The following is a 19,361-nucleotide window of genomic DNA, read 5'->3' on the forward strand; positions in this document are numbered from 1 at the left end:
TGCACAATCCCTGCTGGTGGGGAGCTCAATAACCCCTCCCCCCCCTGCTCGGCTCAGTAGAGTGAATTGTGATCCGTGACAGTGAGGGGTGCTAGAAAGCATGACGTTCTGGAAATGCAAATACGAGCGAAAACAGAAATACAGAGGAGGGTAGTCAGAAAATCCTTCGCTTTAGCTCAACTACTTAATCCCGCTGATGGAAACCAAAACAACGCTGACGTGAGGAAGGTCAAGAGGAAGCTGGGGTGGGATTAGAGTAGCCACCGAGGGATTGCCTCGTGTTGTTTTCCTCTTTTCCCAGACAGACGAGCTTGTTGTTTTCAGGCTAGGACGAGGAGGTGTGGAGTACAATGACATAATAGGCTTGGATTCAAAGAAAGAGATGGAGGGAGAAGAAGGGATTCACAGGCAGCTGTGTGCGCTTGTTATCGATACCTGCAGGGCCCGTCAACCACCCGCCTCTCGCAGAAACATGAGCACACACACACTCACACACACACCACAGAGGCGTTGTCACATCCAATGCACCTTTCTTGTCCACCGCCTGTCAATGCACATCACCCTCACACTGGGTTTGTACCGTCACTGCGTCAGCCTCTTGACTGGTCTCTGTTGTACAGCAGCACAGTTAATGGACACGTCTGTAATGATGGAAAAGCTTTGATTGAAGAGCTAAACAACGTCGTGGGTCTGAAGGCGGTGTTGATCTGGCTCCAGGCTACGACTGGCCGATATGGGAGACAAATAATATCTCGATAGATTTAGGCTGTGCCGCAATATACAATATATGTATATCGGTATTTTCATATTTTCTCTAAAACAACATGACTGTTTGATGAAACCCTTTGATGTGTATCATCGTACCAGTGTGATCATTCTAGCAAACTTCTCTCAACACTGATTGGTCAGATTGGCATTTGGAAATGTATTCTTATTAAGTTAATTATTCACTCAATTTAAGTAATTTATTTTTACTAAAGTACAGCTTGCAGCTGGGTTTAATTTGTTTAATTATTCATTATATTTATTATTCATTTTTTTTATATTCATTTATTTACAGACTGACTAAGTTATTGAATAACTCTGCACGCGTTTACCGTAATAACTAGTATATACATGCAAGGGGCCAGATCATATCCCATAATGCATTGGGCTAGATATACTGGAGAATATGTTTTGTTTATTTTCCTAATAGATGCTAGCCATGAATACATAACCCCATGCCTCAGCAGGCTAACGGATCGGTCATTCTGATAGCAGCCAGGCTAAATACTTCAGCTGTCTCCGCCTTGTGCATTGTGCACATCAGTGCTCTTCTTACACCACCACAGCACCAGTGTTCCCTCTCGAGGCAACACCGAGAGACAATGATGTGGGTTCTGGTGTTTGGTTGATGTGGGTTGTATCGTACGTGTGCGTCGAGTCCAAATGTGTTTCAGCAGGATTTGTAGTTTAATGTTGGCTGGATTACATAAAACCAGGCCAAGCATTGGTCGTCTATAATAACAGATCAGATCCCTGTGTACGGAACCACTGCAGTAAGTCTCTTTATATCACTGAGGCTGAATGCTCTAGCAATGCCAGAAAACAAGGGGAAACCCCGACACTCTTAAACTTCTCTATGGCTGTCACTAGACATGCAGCAGACTAGGCTCTCTTAAAAACAGTGTATTATAACATGTTCAGAGGACAGTTGTAGGTAAAGGTGGACAGTTAGGGGACTTCTGGCTGATTCAAAGTATATGATGAATGTCCTGTTGGGGCTGAATCAACAGGACACTTGTCCTCACCAGAGAGCGGCTCTGTCCTGTCGGTGAACCGTCATCGTGCGCCCGTGGTCCCACAGCAGCCCTGAGCCAGCTCGCAGTGTCCATCCCAGCTCAAGGAGCTGAGGCAGAGGAGCGGGAGCGATGGGGGGGGGGGGGTCAGCTGGAGGACAGCCTCATCCCAGATCAGACAGTTTTGGTGAAGCGAACCATAGGGCGCCATGCGCTGGACAACAGCCAGGTTTGGTGTTAAGCTTACGTGACAGTAAGCTGTTCTGACGATCAAAGTTGATTTGGAAGTTTTTGCTGGAAGTTTGTTCCTTAAGCTCACAGTCATATATGATATCAATGAACAAGCAGCCTGATACATACCCCACGGGAGTTATGCCCCGGCTTCTTATAGATCCAAATGGAGCCGTGGCCTTATTCCCAGACAACGCCCTCCTAGTTATAGAGCCAATATATATTCTCAGTAGCAGGAGGTCTGCACAGACTTCTTCAATCAATGAGGTTCGGTCCACACTGGAGCTTAGTTTGGTTTGCACTCAACTACCGATTTGTCACATTTTTACGCCTCCATGCAGGCGACATCCGTGGTTGCAGCCGTTGTGTTTTCTTTGTCTGTCCGTCCGGTACATTCTTGTGAGCGCAATAGCTCAGGAACGCCTGGAGGGCATTTCTTCAAGTTAGGCAAATCTACCCGGACTCGATAATGAGCTGATTTGATTTTGGTGGTCAAAGGTGAAGGTCACTGGGACCTCACAGAGGGAGGTGTGTTTTGGCCTCAAAAATGTAAATGGCCTCAATATTTTATATGCTGATTTTAAAAATGTTCAACCTTTTGTTGTTTTGTTAAAAAAGAAAAAGGCTAAAAGTTGAAAATAACATAAAAATAAATAAAAAAATCACAATAGAAAGAGACCACGAGGCAGATATCTAGTTTTTGCTCCTGGGCCTGTAGAGACCCTGACCCAGCCAGCGTGGTTCATCTATCACATTTCAGAAAGAGGGGAGTGGGCCAGAAGAGCCCACTAAAGCCGGGTCAGCTGGAGGACGGAGACTAGGCCACAGGCTGATCAGCCATGTGAGAGAGCAGAATGGAGGAAGCCAGACGACACAATGATAGGATTTCGCTGAGTCAGAGCTTGCTATTGAAAGTCAAACAACTGCAGTCCAGTTTGAGATCAGTATAACACAGTTGCAATGCCATGTCATTACAAAATGGAATGAAAAAAATATTTTTTTTAACAGTGGAAGGCAATGAAATCTATTTATTGAACATTTTTCAAAGTGGCCACACATGTTCCCAATGTTAGAGACAATACATTGAGGCTCCACGTGCTATTGTGCAGAATTTATTGTTTTTTTACAAGATCTGGTTTGAGTGAACAGTTTATGTGGGCCAAGATTTCAAATGAGACAAAAAGTAGAAAAAGTCAGTAGAAAAAAGTGTTTTTGATAAAATATCACAATCTGAAGGAAGCGCTCTCCCGTGATGCGTTCATGGACTGTCGGAAAGAGGAAAATCGGACGATAATGGACGAAATTTACGGCTTCTGGTTGTGATAAACGGTGTAGTTTTGGCGATTGTTTAAGTAGAACATGCTTTTCAATCCCGCCCACAGGTGTTTGGGATTCGGAGGGTTAACTGACTGAAAAATCACATTTAATAGAGACGAAAACAAACCAGCAAATTCCATCAATCCAATTTGATCTGCTCCATAAATGGACATAGAAACGCCTTAAACATCCGTTGGCGTATCGATAGTTGATCATTAGACCTGTTGATGAGAAATACGGCACCGCCATTGTGCCAGAGCATTGTTAGGCACAGCTGTGGCTCTTTGTAGCTTCCGTACCTCTAATCAATGCTGAAACCGACTTAACGCGATGCTTCAGGATCAAATTAAACAGCTCAAATGTAAATAAAGTCAATACAATTGTTAAATGAATATTCATAAATGTGGCTTTGATTGACATTTTACAGAACTCTGTATAGCCTGCAAAACATAATGACAATCTGTGAAATTGTTACCCGTCTCTTAAGCTATATTCTATATTCAATCTCCTCCTCACGCATGTTTTTTGTATGTACACATGGTTCATCCATCTGGCCCCAGGTCAGAGTGAAAGCATCTGCTGCAGGGCTAAATGTAGAATAAATGAACCAGAAACAATACACTTGCTTAGCTTGATTAGCCCTCTCCTCAGGTCTAACACACAGGTGTGTGTACATACAAATAAAGAAATCTGATAACATGGTGACGATTTTATTCCCAAACCGTTAGTTTTCTGCATCTTTGCTTGTGAACATGCCACAGGAGAAGAGAGTGTACTACAGCCAGAGTCGTATTTCAGATAGTGGGAATGTCATAGTGACACTGACCCCTGCACCACCTCTACTGATCCTGAATCAGCTGCCTGTCCTCACAGCGACCCTCACTGCGCCTCAGTGCCACTTCCACAACCTGTCCAGGCATGAGTAGGCCAGACTGTGTGTGTGTGTGTGTGTGTTCATGTGTTCATTCTGTGCTATATTTATCCATCAGGTCAGCCAATAGTCCACCAAGCATGGGGTCTGACTCTCTCTGTCTGTCTTTCCATCTCTGATTACGAGTGTGTCTGTATGTGTTACTATGTGCTTGCATGCTGGCTGCATGTGTATTTGTTTGTCCATAATAGTGCAGCTACAGCAGAATAGTCCTGTGTGTGTGTGTGTGTGTGTGTGTGTGTGTGTGTGTGTGTGTGTGTGTGTGTGTGTGTGTGTGTGTGTGTGTGTGTGTGTGTGTGTGTGTGTGTGTGTGTGTGTGTGTGTGTGTGTGTCCCCTTAGATGCCTCTGTGACGATAAAGTTCATCCATCAAACTGATAGCTGCTCCAGTCTGTCTCGCCATACTCAGCCACCCCCCCAACAGCAGCAGCGCTTACATAATGTGGAAATGTAGTTTTCACACTAAACACCAGACAAGATATTTAAGTCATAGATGCAGAAGTCACACTAGACTAGACTAGACTCGTCAAAAGTGAACTGCATTCAATGAGCCCAGCTGCGGACGACATGCTATGCTCCATGTCCACAGAGCCCTGAAGCTCCGCCCCCAGCTCCTTAACAGAGTCCTGTGTGCTTGTTTATTCAAAGTTTATTAATATTGAACGTGTCTAAATTCGACAAAGCTCTCCACAGGGTCCCCAGCGACACACCAGCCTAATGTGAAGTAGATCAGATGAGAGGCAGAAGTAATCCTGGCTTGGACTCCCCTACTAGGGACGATTCACAGGAGGTGGTCCAAAAGAACACTCTGTGGTGCCTCACAGTCTTCCTCGCTCTTTCAAGCTGAGCTGTTCTCCACTGGTACATTAAACGCAGCGCAGTGTGTCGAGAATAACTCGGCGTGAAATTTCCCCTCGTGGACTGAACTGAACCCCTAAAGTGTGTCTGAGCTACAAGAAGGCCTTAGGTACAATAGCATTTACTGAGACAAAAAGATGCTCCCGTCTATATGAGAACAAGATAAACATGTTTACTTAAAGGATCATTCTGGTTTATGACGTGGGTCTTACTTTTGTTGAGGTCAGTTAGACTTCATTTAGAATGATACTGTACCCTTTAAAGTCATGGCTGGGATGGTTAATCGTGGTTAGACAGAGGGGGACACAGGTATATTCAGACAGACAGTGAGGGGAAAAATAAAAGCCTGTATTACTGTCTGACTGTCTGTCGCTCTTGCTCTGTTGGACTTGGTGAGTACGATGTTTTAAGTACTGTACAAGCATATCAGCATAGTCAGCTAGTCTCTCTAGTTTTTTTTCAACTCGGCCTGCTAATATGTCTGGTAATTTTGCCCCAGAGATGTTTTCTTTGAGTGACGGCTAACTTGTGTAACCTCCCTCCCCCAAATCTAAAACACCTTCTGATTAGATACGACAGTGATCTACCTGAGTCAGCCAGAGAGAGATAGAGTTTTTTTCTACTAGTGCCCCTAAAAGCTGCTCAGTCTGATTTCAGCACCTTGGACAGCGGCTAAGCACAGCGTGGGGGTGGGGGATGGGACATCCGCCCGTTTCCGTGCAAAAGGCTTTGCTTCCACAGAAAAGGCTCCGTACGTTTGGGTGCGCCCGTCTCAACCACCGTAGCCACGTTCTCAGTCCGCCGTGACCTTGCGCGTCTCCTGTTATCCTGTTGTACACAGAGAGAGAGACACAAAGACAAATGTGAGAGCATAAGGACGCTGGTGTGTTTTTAGATACAATCGGTGACCCTGCCGACGGAGTGTTTCCTGGGTTCCCAGACAGACAGTCAGACAGACAGACGCACCCCACCGCGGCCCCCGTGTGTCTGATATGTGGAAGCGTTGGTGACTTTGGGTGGCGTCCTGTCTGTTCGCCTCACTGTCACCCTCTGTGAGCGCTGCGGGGAGAGGGTTGCCGTCGGTGCCTTCCTCCTCGCCTCCCCGCTCTCCCTCCCTGTTACTATCCATCTTTCCTTTCTTTCCTTTTCCATCTCTTGTCTTATAGAGAGTGCGAATCCTTTCTTCTGCCTTTTCCTTACATGGTCTGGTTTCCTCCTCCCCTTCCTTCAAATTTTTTACCTTTCTACTCCCAAACTGCCGCATCAAATCTGCAGTCCGGCCAGGACCGACGGGGGGGGGGCGGCGGGCCAAGAGTTGGAGAGAGAGAGAGAGAGAGAGAGAGAGAGAGGCTAGCCGGCGGGGCCTGGGACCTGAACCAGACAGACAGGGAAACGTCATACCACAACCCAGACTCCCCAACTGTGATCGCATTATTGTGTGTGTGTGTGTGTGTGTGTGTGTGTGTGTGTGTGTGTGTGTGTGTGTGTGTGTGTGTGTGTGTGTGTGTGTGTGTGTGTGTGTGTGTGTGTGTGTGTGTGTGAGAGTGTGAGACTGGGGGTTCACAGTGTTAGTAGCTCAGAGCCAGCTGAGGCTGCAGTGGAGACAGACAGAGACAGAGGCACTGAACAGCACATAGAAAACACCATCAAATGTTGAGTTGTGTGGGACTGGGGTATCTGGATTTTGGGAGGAAATTTGTCAGGTGAGATGAGTGTTATGTTTACTAAATGCCTACGCGTGAGTCATTTTGTTTTTTAGAGCGTACGTGGATTCGTGTTCAGCGGAGCGCCATTCCAGTAGCCCGGTGTCATTAAAGCCACAGTTTGTACGGCGGACGCGTCATCAGAGAGGAAGGCGGCGACTGATTGTTCTGATGATCCGTGTTGTCACTGCAGGTTGTAAGCTGCCCGCGGGGGGACAGGCGTCGGCGTTGCGCCCAGAGCCGCAGGGAGAGGTGCGACCACGCTCACTCGACCAGCAGCAGGCCTCGGCTACAGACTTCTTATCAGGTACCGGGGTCAAGTTCACCAGTCCAGAGAGAGATTTGAGACTTAAAGAGACTCCGTGACATAGCTATTCTCAAGGGTCTATATATATATATATATATGCCAAATGTTATGATTAGTGTTTTTGAGTGCTAAAGTAATGATATGCAGTGATGGACAGTTACCAATGCGTGGGTCTGGTACTTTGCTAAAATGTAAAAACGTCTGACATCAACACCTTTTCTCTCCTTGTTTCCTCCCTCCTTGTTGTCTACCTCCACCTCGCCCGCTCTAAATTATTCATGCGCTCATGCACCTCCTACTCCATCTTCTCTTCCCTTATTTTTCCTCCTTTGTTTACTCCATCCATCTTTACTTCTTTCTCACCCCCCCCCCTCCCCACACATGGCGACTTTCCCCTCTTCCCTCCTGCTCTTCCCCTCCTTGTTGATCTCCTCCCTCTTGCCAGCCTCCATGGCGGGTTATTCGGATCCTGTGGGCTCTCAGACCAGCCCTGCCCACATGATGGATACTTTTCCAGGTAGACTGACGCACTGCTACGCTGCACTAGAACTAATGCTGACACTACTGCCATGATGATAACGGCAGTACTAATAATGAACACTCTTTCATTCACATGGGCCTTTTCCAACATTCAGTTGATGGGTGCTTCATGAACCACAAACACACACATTCATAACAAAACGAAGTGTTTCAAGCCATTCTTTTTCAACACTGAAACAAAGTAGAGAAACTAGCTCGTTTGACATTATCTTTCCATCCTTCATGCGTTCCACTTGTTAACTCAAACACTGATCATTGTCTGGGTTTAGCTTGAGTAGTGCAAAACTGCTATGTGCATCTGTTAACGTAGTTTGATAGTCTACAGTCTACCATTAGCACGCACACTGAACACCAAAGACCTCAAACTCTGAAGGAGCACATTATTACGTCCAATGAGCAGAGCTCTTGATTTTATGAATCTATGTATTTGTTCACTCCAAAAACTTTTACATTATCCCAAGAAATATTTTGAGTGGAGAAAAAAAGTACTTTCGGTCCAAACCCTAGGGAGAAGAATCAGAGAGCTAACCGGTGATAACACAACCAAAGAGCGTCTGTAACGGACCTGCAGCTAGCGCTGTAGCAACCTCGAGACAGCAGCATCAGAATGTTTTCCATATTTACATTTTTTATTAATTATTCTCTAGATTTGGTAAATGCTATGCTATGTTATGAAAAGCGGTTGATATTTTTTTAAATACACTGTTTCCCATTCAGTCATGGAGGATCGTTAAAACGAACATAATGGTATTTCACCAGCCAAACCTCATTAAAGCTGTCACTCTGCAGACCAACAGAGTCTGCGCTCGTAAAATCCCCCTCCTGATAAATGGCTTGTGGTGATGCAAAACTTGTTAGCTGTAGACAGAGCTGTAGCTGCTGTCACTAGCTTGGTCCACACACACACACACACACACACACACACACACACTGACACACACAGTATGAGCCATGAGGCTGAGCTATGCTCAGATGAGCTGGTTATGCCAACCTCGGCATACCCAGCTCTCAATCACTGTTGCCCTAATGAGACCTGTCGGCTCAGAATTACTGCTTCCGGCTTGTACTCTAACTCTCTCTCACACAAACACACACACATTCCTATTATAGTACACATACAGTCGACTCTTCTATGAATTCCTACAAAATAACCCAATTTACAACAATTTAGCTTACACCTCGCAGCCTCACGCACAGTCTTGTCACACCTTTGTTGTTTTGAGACAACACACACATATTCCTAATCTCACTCAATATCTCTCACACATGCTGTACATGCTGAGGCCACATATGCAGAACAGACAGAATGCTCCTAGAAGCCGTATGTGTTGTTTTTTTGACATTCTTGCTGCTGCGTCTCTTTCATACAGTCTCCTAAAAATGACGTTCCCGTATTATGAAGCTGGATTGTCTATTACGATTCGAGGGAACTAATTATTCTCCCGCAGGGGGAGGATGGTTAGATGGGTAAAACGCGGTACGTGTACTGTACTGTGTTTTTTGTTCATGGCGAGATGAATTAAACCAATAGAGAGAATATCCTGGTCCACCTTGTTAGTGTTTGAAGAGCTACTACAGCTGAACACTGTGCAGGCCAAACGATAGGTTCCCTATGGGTCAAAAAGACTTTTACATGCCACAGGTCATTGGGCTGCGCTTCATTACATGGGAAGATTGCTCTCCATTAAAAGAAAAGAAAAACTGTCCCATCTTTATTTGCTGCAAAGAGAATCCCCAACACTGACCCTATACATCTGTGTGTCTGCCTGTGACTGTCAGCTTTCTCCCAGCCCGGCGGGATGGGGGTCAACGTGGAGGTGGGGGCTGCACCCCTCTCGGCAGAGAGGATTCAGAATATAGCGGAACCCCATCATGCCACACCCGCAGTGGGTTCAGAAGCCCCCAAAGAGCACAGCCCCATGCTGCCTGAACCCCAGACTCCTCGCAGCCCTCTGGATCTGTCATCAGGTAAAAGACACTGTGTTGTAAACCATTTATGTGCCCTGTGCTGCACCGTCTCCTTCGCTCCACAGAGGGGTGCCGTACACAGAGCAGCTGGTTGTCTTTGCTCTTCTATAGCTTCCTCCTCTCACACACACACACACACACACACACACACACACACACACACACACCCCGGCTCTGAAGTGTTAGTAATGCTGACATGTGTAGGGTCTGCCATCATACCATGGCTGCTAGTCATGTACTGTATGTGCTTAGTCTGTGTGTGTGTGTGTGTGTGTGTGTGTGTGTGTGTGTCTGTGTCTGTTCATCCTACACAGAGGAGCTCTGATCCTAGAGAGCGTGGAGATGTAGTTGTCACCATGCTGTGGCTAGTGTCAACTAGGGCCTAGGGATTTAATGGTGCACAACTGTGTCTCTGTACTAAATAAGAGCAGGGGGAGAAATATCAAAGTGGTTATGGACATTATTTGGTGAAAATACACAACCATTAGAGTCTGCTCCTACCGGGTCCGCTCCTCTTCTAGGACCCCAAAACTGAAAGCCCAATGGGTATGAGGTAGCCGACGAGTTCCTCATGAGTATATATCAGAGAATAAAACTGTAATCTCAATGTCATGAAAAGAAGGACAGTTCCTGAGGAAAGCAATGTCATGATATAGAATCTCGACTCGCAAATAAAAGCCAGTATTCAAATAATGACTTAATCTCGTTTAATAGTTGAAGGAAGGTCACTAATGATAAAAGCTGGGTTAAAAAACAACAACTTTGGGGAGTGAGATTAGCATCATGTCATGGTCAACAATCTGCTGCTCTGAGTATCAAGTTAACAGAAAATATGATGCAGTTTATTTTTTCAGGGCTTGTGCTTACTGAGCCACCGGACTACTTTTCATTAGGCACTGATCTAACGGTTTTCTCCTCTCTCCAGATGCACTTACCAAGGTCAGTATTGGTGCTAACACTTCACTGCATTCAGTGAATTTTCACATCTAAAGAAACCACCAGAAACTAAAACAACAGCAGGGGGATGCTGGAATCCTTATAACAGAGCAGAGGTTTAAACTGCAGCTAGCAGAGCCACAGCTTGACTCACAGCGATGAATCATTCACAAACTCCTTAATCAGTCTGTAACAGGTGGTGAAGCAGTAGAAAATGCAGCTTGTTAACCCCTCACAGCCACGCTGAGATGCACTGTAAGACAGCGTGCCTCTGTGTGTGTATGTGTTGTGCACAGTCTCTCTTCTGGTATGTGTGTCAACTACTAGGTGACACATGCTGACTCAACAATGCGGCAACCACCATCCCCCCCGTTTGCATATTACAAGAGGTAGAGTGTGGAACAAATCCCTGAATGGACTCACTATCATTAGTCTGGGTGGCAGCCTGATGTAGATCACAGCAATAAAGCAGATTTACCAAATGTATTTAATTAACCAACATTATGAATCCCTTACTGACCCTAAAATGAGTTACAGTATATTGCAGTTTTCAAGCAGATCCATTTCCCACTCGATCTTTAACTGGTCATCAGATATGTCATGTACTGTTCAATTACAATAGTTATTGTTACATTTATCTTTATTAAGATACAGTTAATGTGACAATTAATTGTTCAATATTTTAGGACACACATCCTATCATCATTGCACAGTTTTAAAGGAGAAGTTTGGATGTTTTGAAGTGGGGTTGTATGAAGGCACTTCTCCACAGTCAGTGTATTACCTGCAGTAGTTGGCGGTTGGTGCGCCCACAGTTTAGAGAAAAACAACAGTGGCCGAACTGCTCACCTCCATTCATTTGTAATTGACGACGGTGGTATGATACAGTGAGGAGCGGGTGCTTCATGACTGTATTGCTGTAAGAGGAGTGGGAGGTTGGGAGCAAGCAGAACAACGGTGTGACAGTTGCCTGGAGGCATGGGGGTTTGGATCCTTGAGCATCCTCGTACCAGCGCTCTGGTTTAGTAGTTCAGGTACCTTATATGCAGTACAAGTGTTCGCATAGTGGAAGGTAGAACACTGCTTTTAAGCACGGTATTGATTAGAATATTACTTGTTGAATGGTTTTCACCATTTCCTCGCTGGGTTTGTATTTGAAAGAGCTATTAATAGCATTCTTTGTATTAATGGAATGCTGTTTTTCAAACTTTTAGTTTCTTAATTCAGAGCTACTCAATTTTGTTTTCAAAATGATTTTACAATATCTATTGAGTATTTACTTAATTCAAACGCCCACAAGTATAAGACTTAGCTTTCTTCCAGTGTGTGATAGCGTTTGATCAAAGCTTCCTGTGAGAACAGTAAGATATTAGCCACATTGCAAACTGCTTTTTTGATTTGTACAAATGTACTATCTTTGAAAATAGAGAGTAACTACATTAAGAATGTCACGAGAACCACTACTTTAGTACCAAGTTGATGCCAAAGTTCTGAAGGTACTAATCTTTCATACGGTACAGTCAGGGCCGCGAATCAGGGCTGGAGACTAATTCCGTCCAGGGAATAAGAGAAAATGTAGCATGTCATTTTAAGGAGGAGAGCTAGTGACGTTAGCTGTTAGCAGCCGCTGGGCAGCACAGTCCTGTCTGGCTCAATAACGAAGCTAACGGCTACACACGAAGGTTACATTGAGTTACATTATGATGTGTTCAAGCTCTGTTCAGTAAAACATCGTGTTGAGTGAAGGTCAATTATAACGTTATCATGATATGTTCAAAAGTAATCTTGTAAACATCTCTCGGCAGATCATCAGGGTCTGACCTTGGTATTGAGAATTGTGGAATTTCACTGTATTGGTATCGACTACTAGATTTCTGGTATCGTGACATCCCTAAATTTCAGAATATGAACATACAAGGCTTGTTGACCCTTCCCTAGTCTTATGAGGTTGCCCGACTCAATACTTAGTCATTCTCTTCCATTTAGCTGATATTTCTTTCTGACTCTCCCAATTACTGCACATACAGTATGGAGAGGAGAGTTCTGTCAGGGGTTCGTTAATATGAAATATCCTCCAGAGAGTAACTGTTCTATATGGGGCCTGACGGCTGCTCCACTTTAGCTCTTCTTCTGTGTGTGTGTGTGTGTGTGTGTGTGTGTGTGTGTGTGTGTGTGTGTGTATATATATATATATATATATATATATATATATATATATATATATATATATATATAACTAAAAACTAGAAACAAACTGGGCCAAAGTAGAAGAACAACCTCAGTGGGCAAGTTCCCCTCTACTTTTGTTCTCTCATCTACCTGAGCTTTATTCTATAAAGTCTTGAAACCAAGCTGTTTTAGTTACAGCATAGTTGCCTGTAATTGACCTCCTTTTCTATGGGACCATTAAGCAGTCTTTTTGTTTTTGTGTGTTTGTCTCCATGTACATTGGACATTGTACATGTTTAACAGATCTGCACATACATACACACTCGCACACACCTGACTCGCTCTCTGTTTTGATTTCAAACGGAAATCTCTTGCTGCCCAATAGTTTAAGCGTTAGCATGCACCGCTCTAGACCCGGAGGCTGCGGTGAGTCAGCCACCCAAAGGTACCACTCATCTATATCCTTTAATGTAATGCTCCCCAGCATGTTTGTGTCTGAATGTGTATTCTCATTGCCCCAAGCATTCATTCACTCAGCATTGACACAGAAGGGATTTTTAAGACTTGAAATTCACCTTGGGATGGACGGACATATATTTGGTTCATTTTTTTGATCAACAAAACACTTGTTTGCTTATCTGACTAAAGCGTGACAGGTCCATATCTACAAAGGGTGTAGTGGTTAAGGCTCAGCTTTCTGGATCAACATACATCACCTCTGGACTTGGATTGAGTTCCTCCAGATGCTTCCATGATGTGTCTGATCCATTTTGTCTTCTTATCAGCCTTCCCACCATCTCAGCAAATAACAAATATCTATAATAGCTACGATCATTTTAAATTCTCAACAAAGATACATTTCCAGTGTAATGATCTTCTTTGTTATATTGTTTTTGCCTCTTTGTCTGATACACGTTTCTCTGTTTGAATTAGACTAATGGAACAAATTCATATACACATAGCCATCTCCCCCAACTTTAAACTCTCCCCTCTTCACCCACAACAAGGTGCTTTAGGCGACTGCTGGCCAGATGAGGCTGGCTGCCTACCGACAGACCTCCCTTTCAGCCCCAGCGTTTCCACGGTGATCAGTCGCCATGCCGGCCATCTCGCTGTTAGTCCTGACGACCCACCCGAAAGTTGGCCTATCAGAGAGAGCACTGCCTATGCTGGGGGCGACGAAAGGGAGGGAGAAGGTTCAGACAGAAAACAGAAGAAGAAGAAGAAAAGGCGACAGAAAGATGAGGGATCTTATGATCCCTTCGAGAGCAGGGCTCACCCTGAGGTGCAAACACAGGGAGAAAACACTCCCCCAACAGAGGAGTTCTACAACCGGATTGGCCCAAGGCGGGATAGAGGAGACGGTGGCTGGGAGGAGCAACTTGGGAAGAGTGGAGGCCGGGGGAAGAAGGGTAAGAGCAGGAAGAAGCTTCCGGAGGAGTGGGGAGTGACGGCGGAACCGTTGGTCCCTTCGGCCGCAACGACCTCTCAAATTACAGAGGAGGTGATGATGGATCTAGGGAGTTCTGTTCAGGCAAACACGGAGGCCTCGTTTGCGGACAAGGATGCCAGCCAGAGCCCCTGGAAAAAGGATGTATTTCCCGAAGAAGGCCTGATCTCTTCCCCCCTGTCTCAGGACCTATTCTCACCAGCAGTTGCTTCCATAAACCCACTGGTGCTGAACAGCGAGCTGAAAGCCACAGCGGCTCCGTTCACCATGCCCTCCGCCACCAACAGTGCAACACTTGCCTCCTTCTCCATGGCTCCTCGCCCTGGTGATCCATTTGACCTCCTGATGGATACTGAAAATGCAAGCTTAGGCAACAGCAGCCAGGTCTTTTCACCCGGTGGTGACATGGTTGAAAGCGGTATGTGTAACACAAGTTCCCTCCAAGAGCCTTGTGGGCGTGGCACGCCTGAGGGAGACACCTCTGCTTTCAGCCCCGCCTCCCAGCCAAGCCCAGGCCTTTCCCCGAAAGGCGAGGTGTTAGCCTCGGCCCCACCACTCTCACCCTCAGATGCTTCATGGCTCCTGAACGACTCCAACATGAGCAGTAACAGCGAGCTATTTGACTTCAGTGACGTGAGCACTTCAGGTCATCCTTCAACCTTGGGGCTGTCCTTTGACACTCCTAGCCCAGCCCCTCTCCGCTCCCCCAAAACCACAGCGCAGGAATTCCAACCTAAAGAGCATAAAGATGCCAAATCGGCCCAGAAGCAACCCAAGAAGTCTCGTTCTTCATCCTCCTCCTCTATAAAGAGTCCCACCTCCCCAGGGGCAAAGAATTTCCCTCCACAAGCATCCCCATCCACCAGCCCCTCCTCCCCAGGATCTGGTCTTAACCCTACAGCTAAGCCCTTCTTTCCCAGCTTTGCTGATTCCATGGAAGAACCAGCCGTGGTCCCTCCAGTTACCCCCATCATCGAAGGTTGGTTGCAGTCAGCCCCGGACAAAATAGAAGTTAATCATATAGTAACTAAAAAATCAACACGAATGGTTTATTGTCATGCATGGCGTTTTCATCCAGCTTGAGTCTTGCTGATATTTGCAACCTAATTCAAATGCCATTTTGGGCAAAATCGATTGCTTGGGTGTCTTGTACTCATTAGGGGTTAGATGAATTATCAAACCCTTGCATGGACACAATTGTCTATAAACCTGGCTGGGGCTCTTTGGCTTGTCCAATTTGGACTGATTCTGAGTGACTAACGCATGGGCTCAAGTGTTGACCAATTGAGGCTGTGGATTGGTTTGACTCTAATCTGTGAGTATCTCAATTCCAAATGATGCACTGGGGATGTTCTCATAATTAACAGTGTTGCTGTTGACGGGTGTGCTACTACTAACCAATCACGGAGTCTTTCTCCTTAGCGACACCACTAGACACCCTCACCAAATCCAAACCAACCTTCTCTTTCTCTCTCCTGTCCAGGTGATGTGCTAACACTGTAATCATGCTCTGTTTCCTTTGCACCCAGGGGGGAGGTGTCACTCTATGTTCTCTCTCGTGTGTCCGATTAACGCCGTTTTCTTCACTAGCCGCCTGTTTCTTGACAACTTCTCCTAGAAAAGGATGTTGAAGGAAAAGGTTTTGTTTTGTGTCACGTTAACACTCCCTCTGTTGTCACGCATCAACAGTTCACATTCTGATGTGTCTCCTAAGTAGACATAACCTTTAAAATATATCAAATGCTAATTGTTGTTTTTGTCGATTTTACTTCCATGTTCTGTGATGACTGCTGCCTTGGCTCCTCCTCCATCATAGGTGAGTCCTATTTTAATTCCTTGTGGCTTTGTTGTATTTTTGTTATCCATCATTATTGAGACTAGTCACTGGGATGACTATAGAATGATCGACAGAAGATGCCAACAGGTGCAAAATTCCTGTTTCTGAATTTCATGGTTATTATTTGAAAGCACAGGAGACATCTGAAGAGTGTCTTTTTGGTGACGTTAGGATGGAATCTCTGGCTTCATCGAGCCATAACCTGCGATGTGCACGAGAGCAGGTTGCTCCACATCTGTTGTGAAACTTTGTTTTCCAACCCTTACCTATGATAATGAGCTTTAGGTGATGATGAAGACAAATTGACCCTTTGCTAAGTCATAGCGTAGCATTGGCCAGTCCCGACCAGGTTCCTAAAACTGTCCGTCTGTGCTCTTTACACTCTAATGCATTCTTTTCACATTTTCTTAATTTCTTTATTTTTGGGGGGGATTTGGATTTTGGGTCCACTTAAAGGCACAATGAGTAGTCTGGGTCTGGGCTTCATTCACATGAAAGGAGGAAGGATGAACACATTTGCATTTGACAACTTTCAAGACCAAATGATTTAAATAAGGGCTATTCACATGTTCTTACTGGGATTATTATTATAAATTATTATTACAGTATTTTTGGGCGCAATGGCACACTGTTTGGCCACTGTGTAGAATTAGCTTCGAAGCCCAGAACTCTTCCTGGGGGCTGGGTTGAGACCGGGAGGATGGGCCAACTTTGAATGTTACGACAACATCTTCCTCATTGTACCTTTTTAAGTTGTGTTTTGGGGCATATGACAAGGATAACGTTTTTTACGGGCCCTGGGACAAACAGGCTGGAGGAATGAAAATATCCCATCTGGCCTGGGAATGCCTTTGGGATCTACAGGGAGGAGCTAGGAGAAGGATATCTTGGTCACCTTGCTAGTTGTGTAGCAGACTCATTAAGAAGAGGTTTCGGCAGACTGGGGAATAATAATGTTAATGCGGCAGATAAGCGGTTAAAAATAGAACAGTTTGACTAAAATCAGTGTTAAAAGACTCAAGAGAGCGTCAAAAGGGAGCTGTTGATCAACATCATGTCCAGCTCTTGTTTTAGTGTCGAATGAATTTGTTGCACTGTTACTCATTTAGGAGAAGAGTTTTCTGCAGACTGGGAATAATGAGGTTTACAGCAGCCACAGATGGGAAACCGAAAATAGAATAGATTGACACTTTTTGCTTTAGTGTGTGGGCGGACGTGGGGATGTGACCTGTATGTGTTGAGTGTATATGTAAGTGCATTTTGGTGTTGTGCGTGTGTGTGTGTGTGTGCGTGTGTGTGTGTGTGTGTGTGTGTGTGTGTGTGTGTATACATGAGTGTGTGTGTTGCTGGGATTTATGGAGATGCAGAGTTCCAGTGGAATCATTTCCTCTCAACGCTTCCTGTCTCTTCCTCCCGTTGGAGGCTGTGACGAGGACTGAGCAAGCCTTCAGCTCTCCACAGGAACAGCAGAGTGTCAAACATTACCATCAGGCAGCTTTGATCAATACCTTCCGCACGAACAGGAAGGGCTCGCATTTAGTGTTTTTTACCACTCCCATGTCGCATGGATGAAAATATATTGCATCTTTGTAGATGTAAAGTAAATGTCCTTTATCAGATTTGATGTACTTTATGCGCACATTGTTTTGTGCGTGTGTGTGTGTGTGTGTGTGTGTGTGTGTGTGTGTGTGTGTGTGTGTGTGTGTGTGTGTGTGTGTGTGTGTGTGTGTGTGTGTGTGTGTGTGTGTCCTTGTAAAAATGTGTATACACATGAGAGAAAAAGAGCACGACAGAGTGCAGCTGGCTCTGTCTTCGGCTCTGTGTAATGAGACCAGGGTGGGTCTCCGTCACCAAGAGTGGTGTTTAAGCCTTGTACAAAAGATAAGAAGCCACGTGGAGCGCAATAAAGAGCAACGCTTTGGAGGGTCACAGACAGGGGAGTACAGTACAGCGAGGACACAGAAAGAAAAGGCTAAATCCATAATAAATTGGAGTTCGAAACAAAGACAGGCTTTCGGATACTTCTGAAACATATTGCCTGTGTACCACAGGTAGAGAGAGAGGCAGAGGATAAAGGGTGAGGAGAGGAGGAAGACTTGAGGTGGATAAAGGAATATGAAGAGTTGAAATGAATGCTGACAGGGAACAGGATTATTTATAAACCTTTCTTGTAATGGCAGAGAGATATACAGGAGTCAAAGCGAGAGGGAGAAGCCCGGATAGAGATAGAGAATGATGTAAACCTGAGGGAGGGGATGTTTCAAACACTGAGGGAAAAGATAGAGGGAGGTTCAGAGAAGTACTGAGCCTCTAGAGAACTTAAGAGGGAGACACATAGATTCATGTGGACAAGGGTGAGGGAACAGAGCAGCACTGGACAGAGTGCTACGTAGATCCGTGTCTGTTCAACAATAGAAAGAGCCAGTAGGCTACAAACTGAAGCAGATTCAGCTCATAGTATTTGTAATTCATTATTGTGTATTTATTTAGATCTGGAAAAATGATTTTCTATACAGTTTTCTGCCTATTTTATTATTATTTTATTAGTAAATAATAGACAGCCCAGAGTACAATGTACCCTTCTGACTGCACACGACAACCGCCGACACATTTTTCAACCATATGTAAGTTGCGTGCATCATCAAAGTGCATATAAATAATGCACGGTGCATTGACTATAACTTGGCTAAAATGACATGAAATAGACTTAAAGCTGCGCTAGTTGATATTTCTGTTCATCCGTCCCATTCTAGTGAACATGATATTTCAGGAACATCTGGAGCAAATATCTTCCAATTTGACACAAGCGTCCACTCAGACTCAAGGATGAACTGATTACAATTTGGTGGTCAAAGTTCAAGTTCACTGGGACCTGGATAAAAAGATGAAGTGATGACATTTTAAACGGGCATGGATCTAAACTGCCACTGGACTGGTCGGCGGCGAGACACAGCCACGAGGCGCTAATCCTCATTATACAGTAATCAAATGATTATGTGTCACGGGAAAGAGGTCACTTGTGTAGAGCCCACAGAGAAAAGACTGTTCCGTCTCAGTTCTACAGAGTGATTACGCGTCTTCCTAAGTGTCATTGTTTCGGTTTTGCGCCCCGATACTGTTTTGGTTCAGTCTCACCGCTCTCATCACCCTTGTTTCCAGCAGCAGCAGGCAGCTGTTTCCATTGAAAAAAGCTCTAAAAACCCACCTGCTCAGCACCAAACTGCAGAGAGAAAAATAGATAGTGGAACGTTTAGCAGCTGCAGAGTCAGATGTATATTTCAGGAGTTGGTGGAGACCAAAACAGAGCTAAAATGAACATTGGACTTACCAGCAGAGT

General features: G+C 45.0%; 1 protein-coding gene across 7 annotated transcripts in view; it reads left to right on the forward strand.

Moving 5' to 3' along the window:
* Positions 1-19,361, forward strand: part of LOC306712256 (uncharacterized protein) — a 91,036-nt gene that overhangs the window by 33,749 nt on the left and 37,926 nt on the right. For 6 of the 7 annotated variants that reach the window (XM_079181445.1, XM_079181444.1, XM_079181448.1 and 3 more), the window contains 4 exons: positions 7,011-7,124; positions 7,570-7,641; positions 9,444-9,632; positions 13,745-15,166. In XM_079181445.1, coding sequence (XP_079037571.1) covers positions 7,011-7,124; positions 7,570-7,641; positions 9,444-9,632; positions 13,745-15,166 — 1,797 coding nt within the window. The remainder of the gene's footprint in view (positions 1-7,010; positions 7,125-7,569; positions 7,642-9,443; positions 9,633-13,744; positions 15,167-19,361) is intronic. The other variant, XM_079181450.1, reaches the window with a different exon arrangement.

This window comes from Pholis gunnellus (assembly GCF_910591455.1).
Source record: "Pholis gunnellus genome assembly, chromosome: 20".
Lineage (NCBI taxonomy): Eukaryota > Metazoa > Chordata > Actinopteri > Perciformes > Pholidae > Pholis > Pholis gunnellus.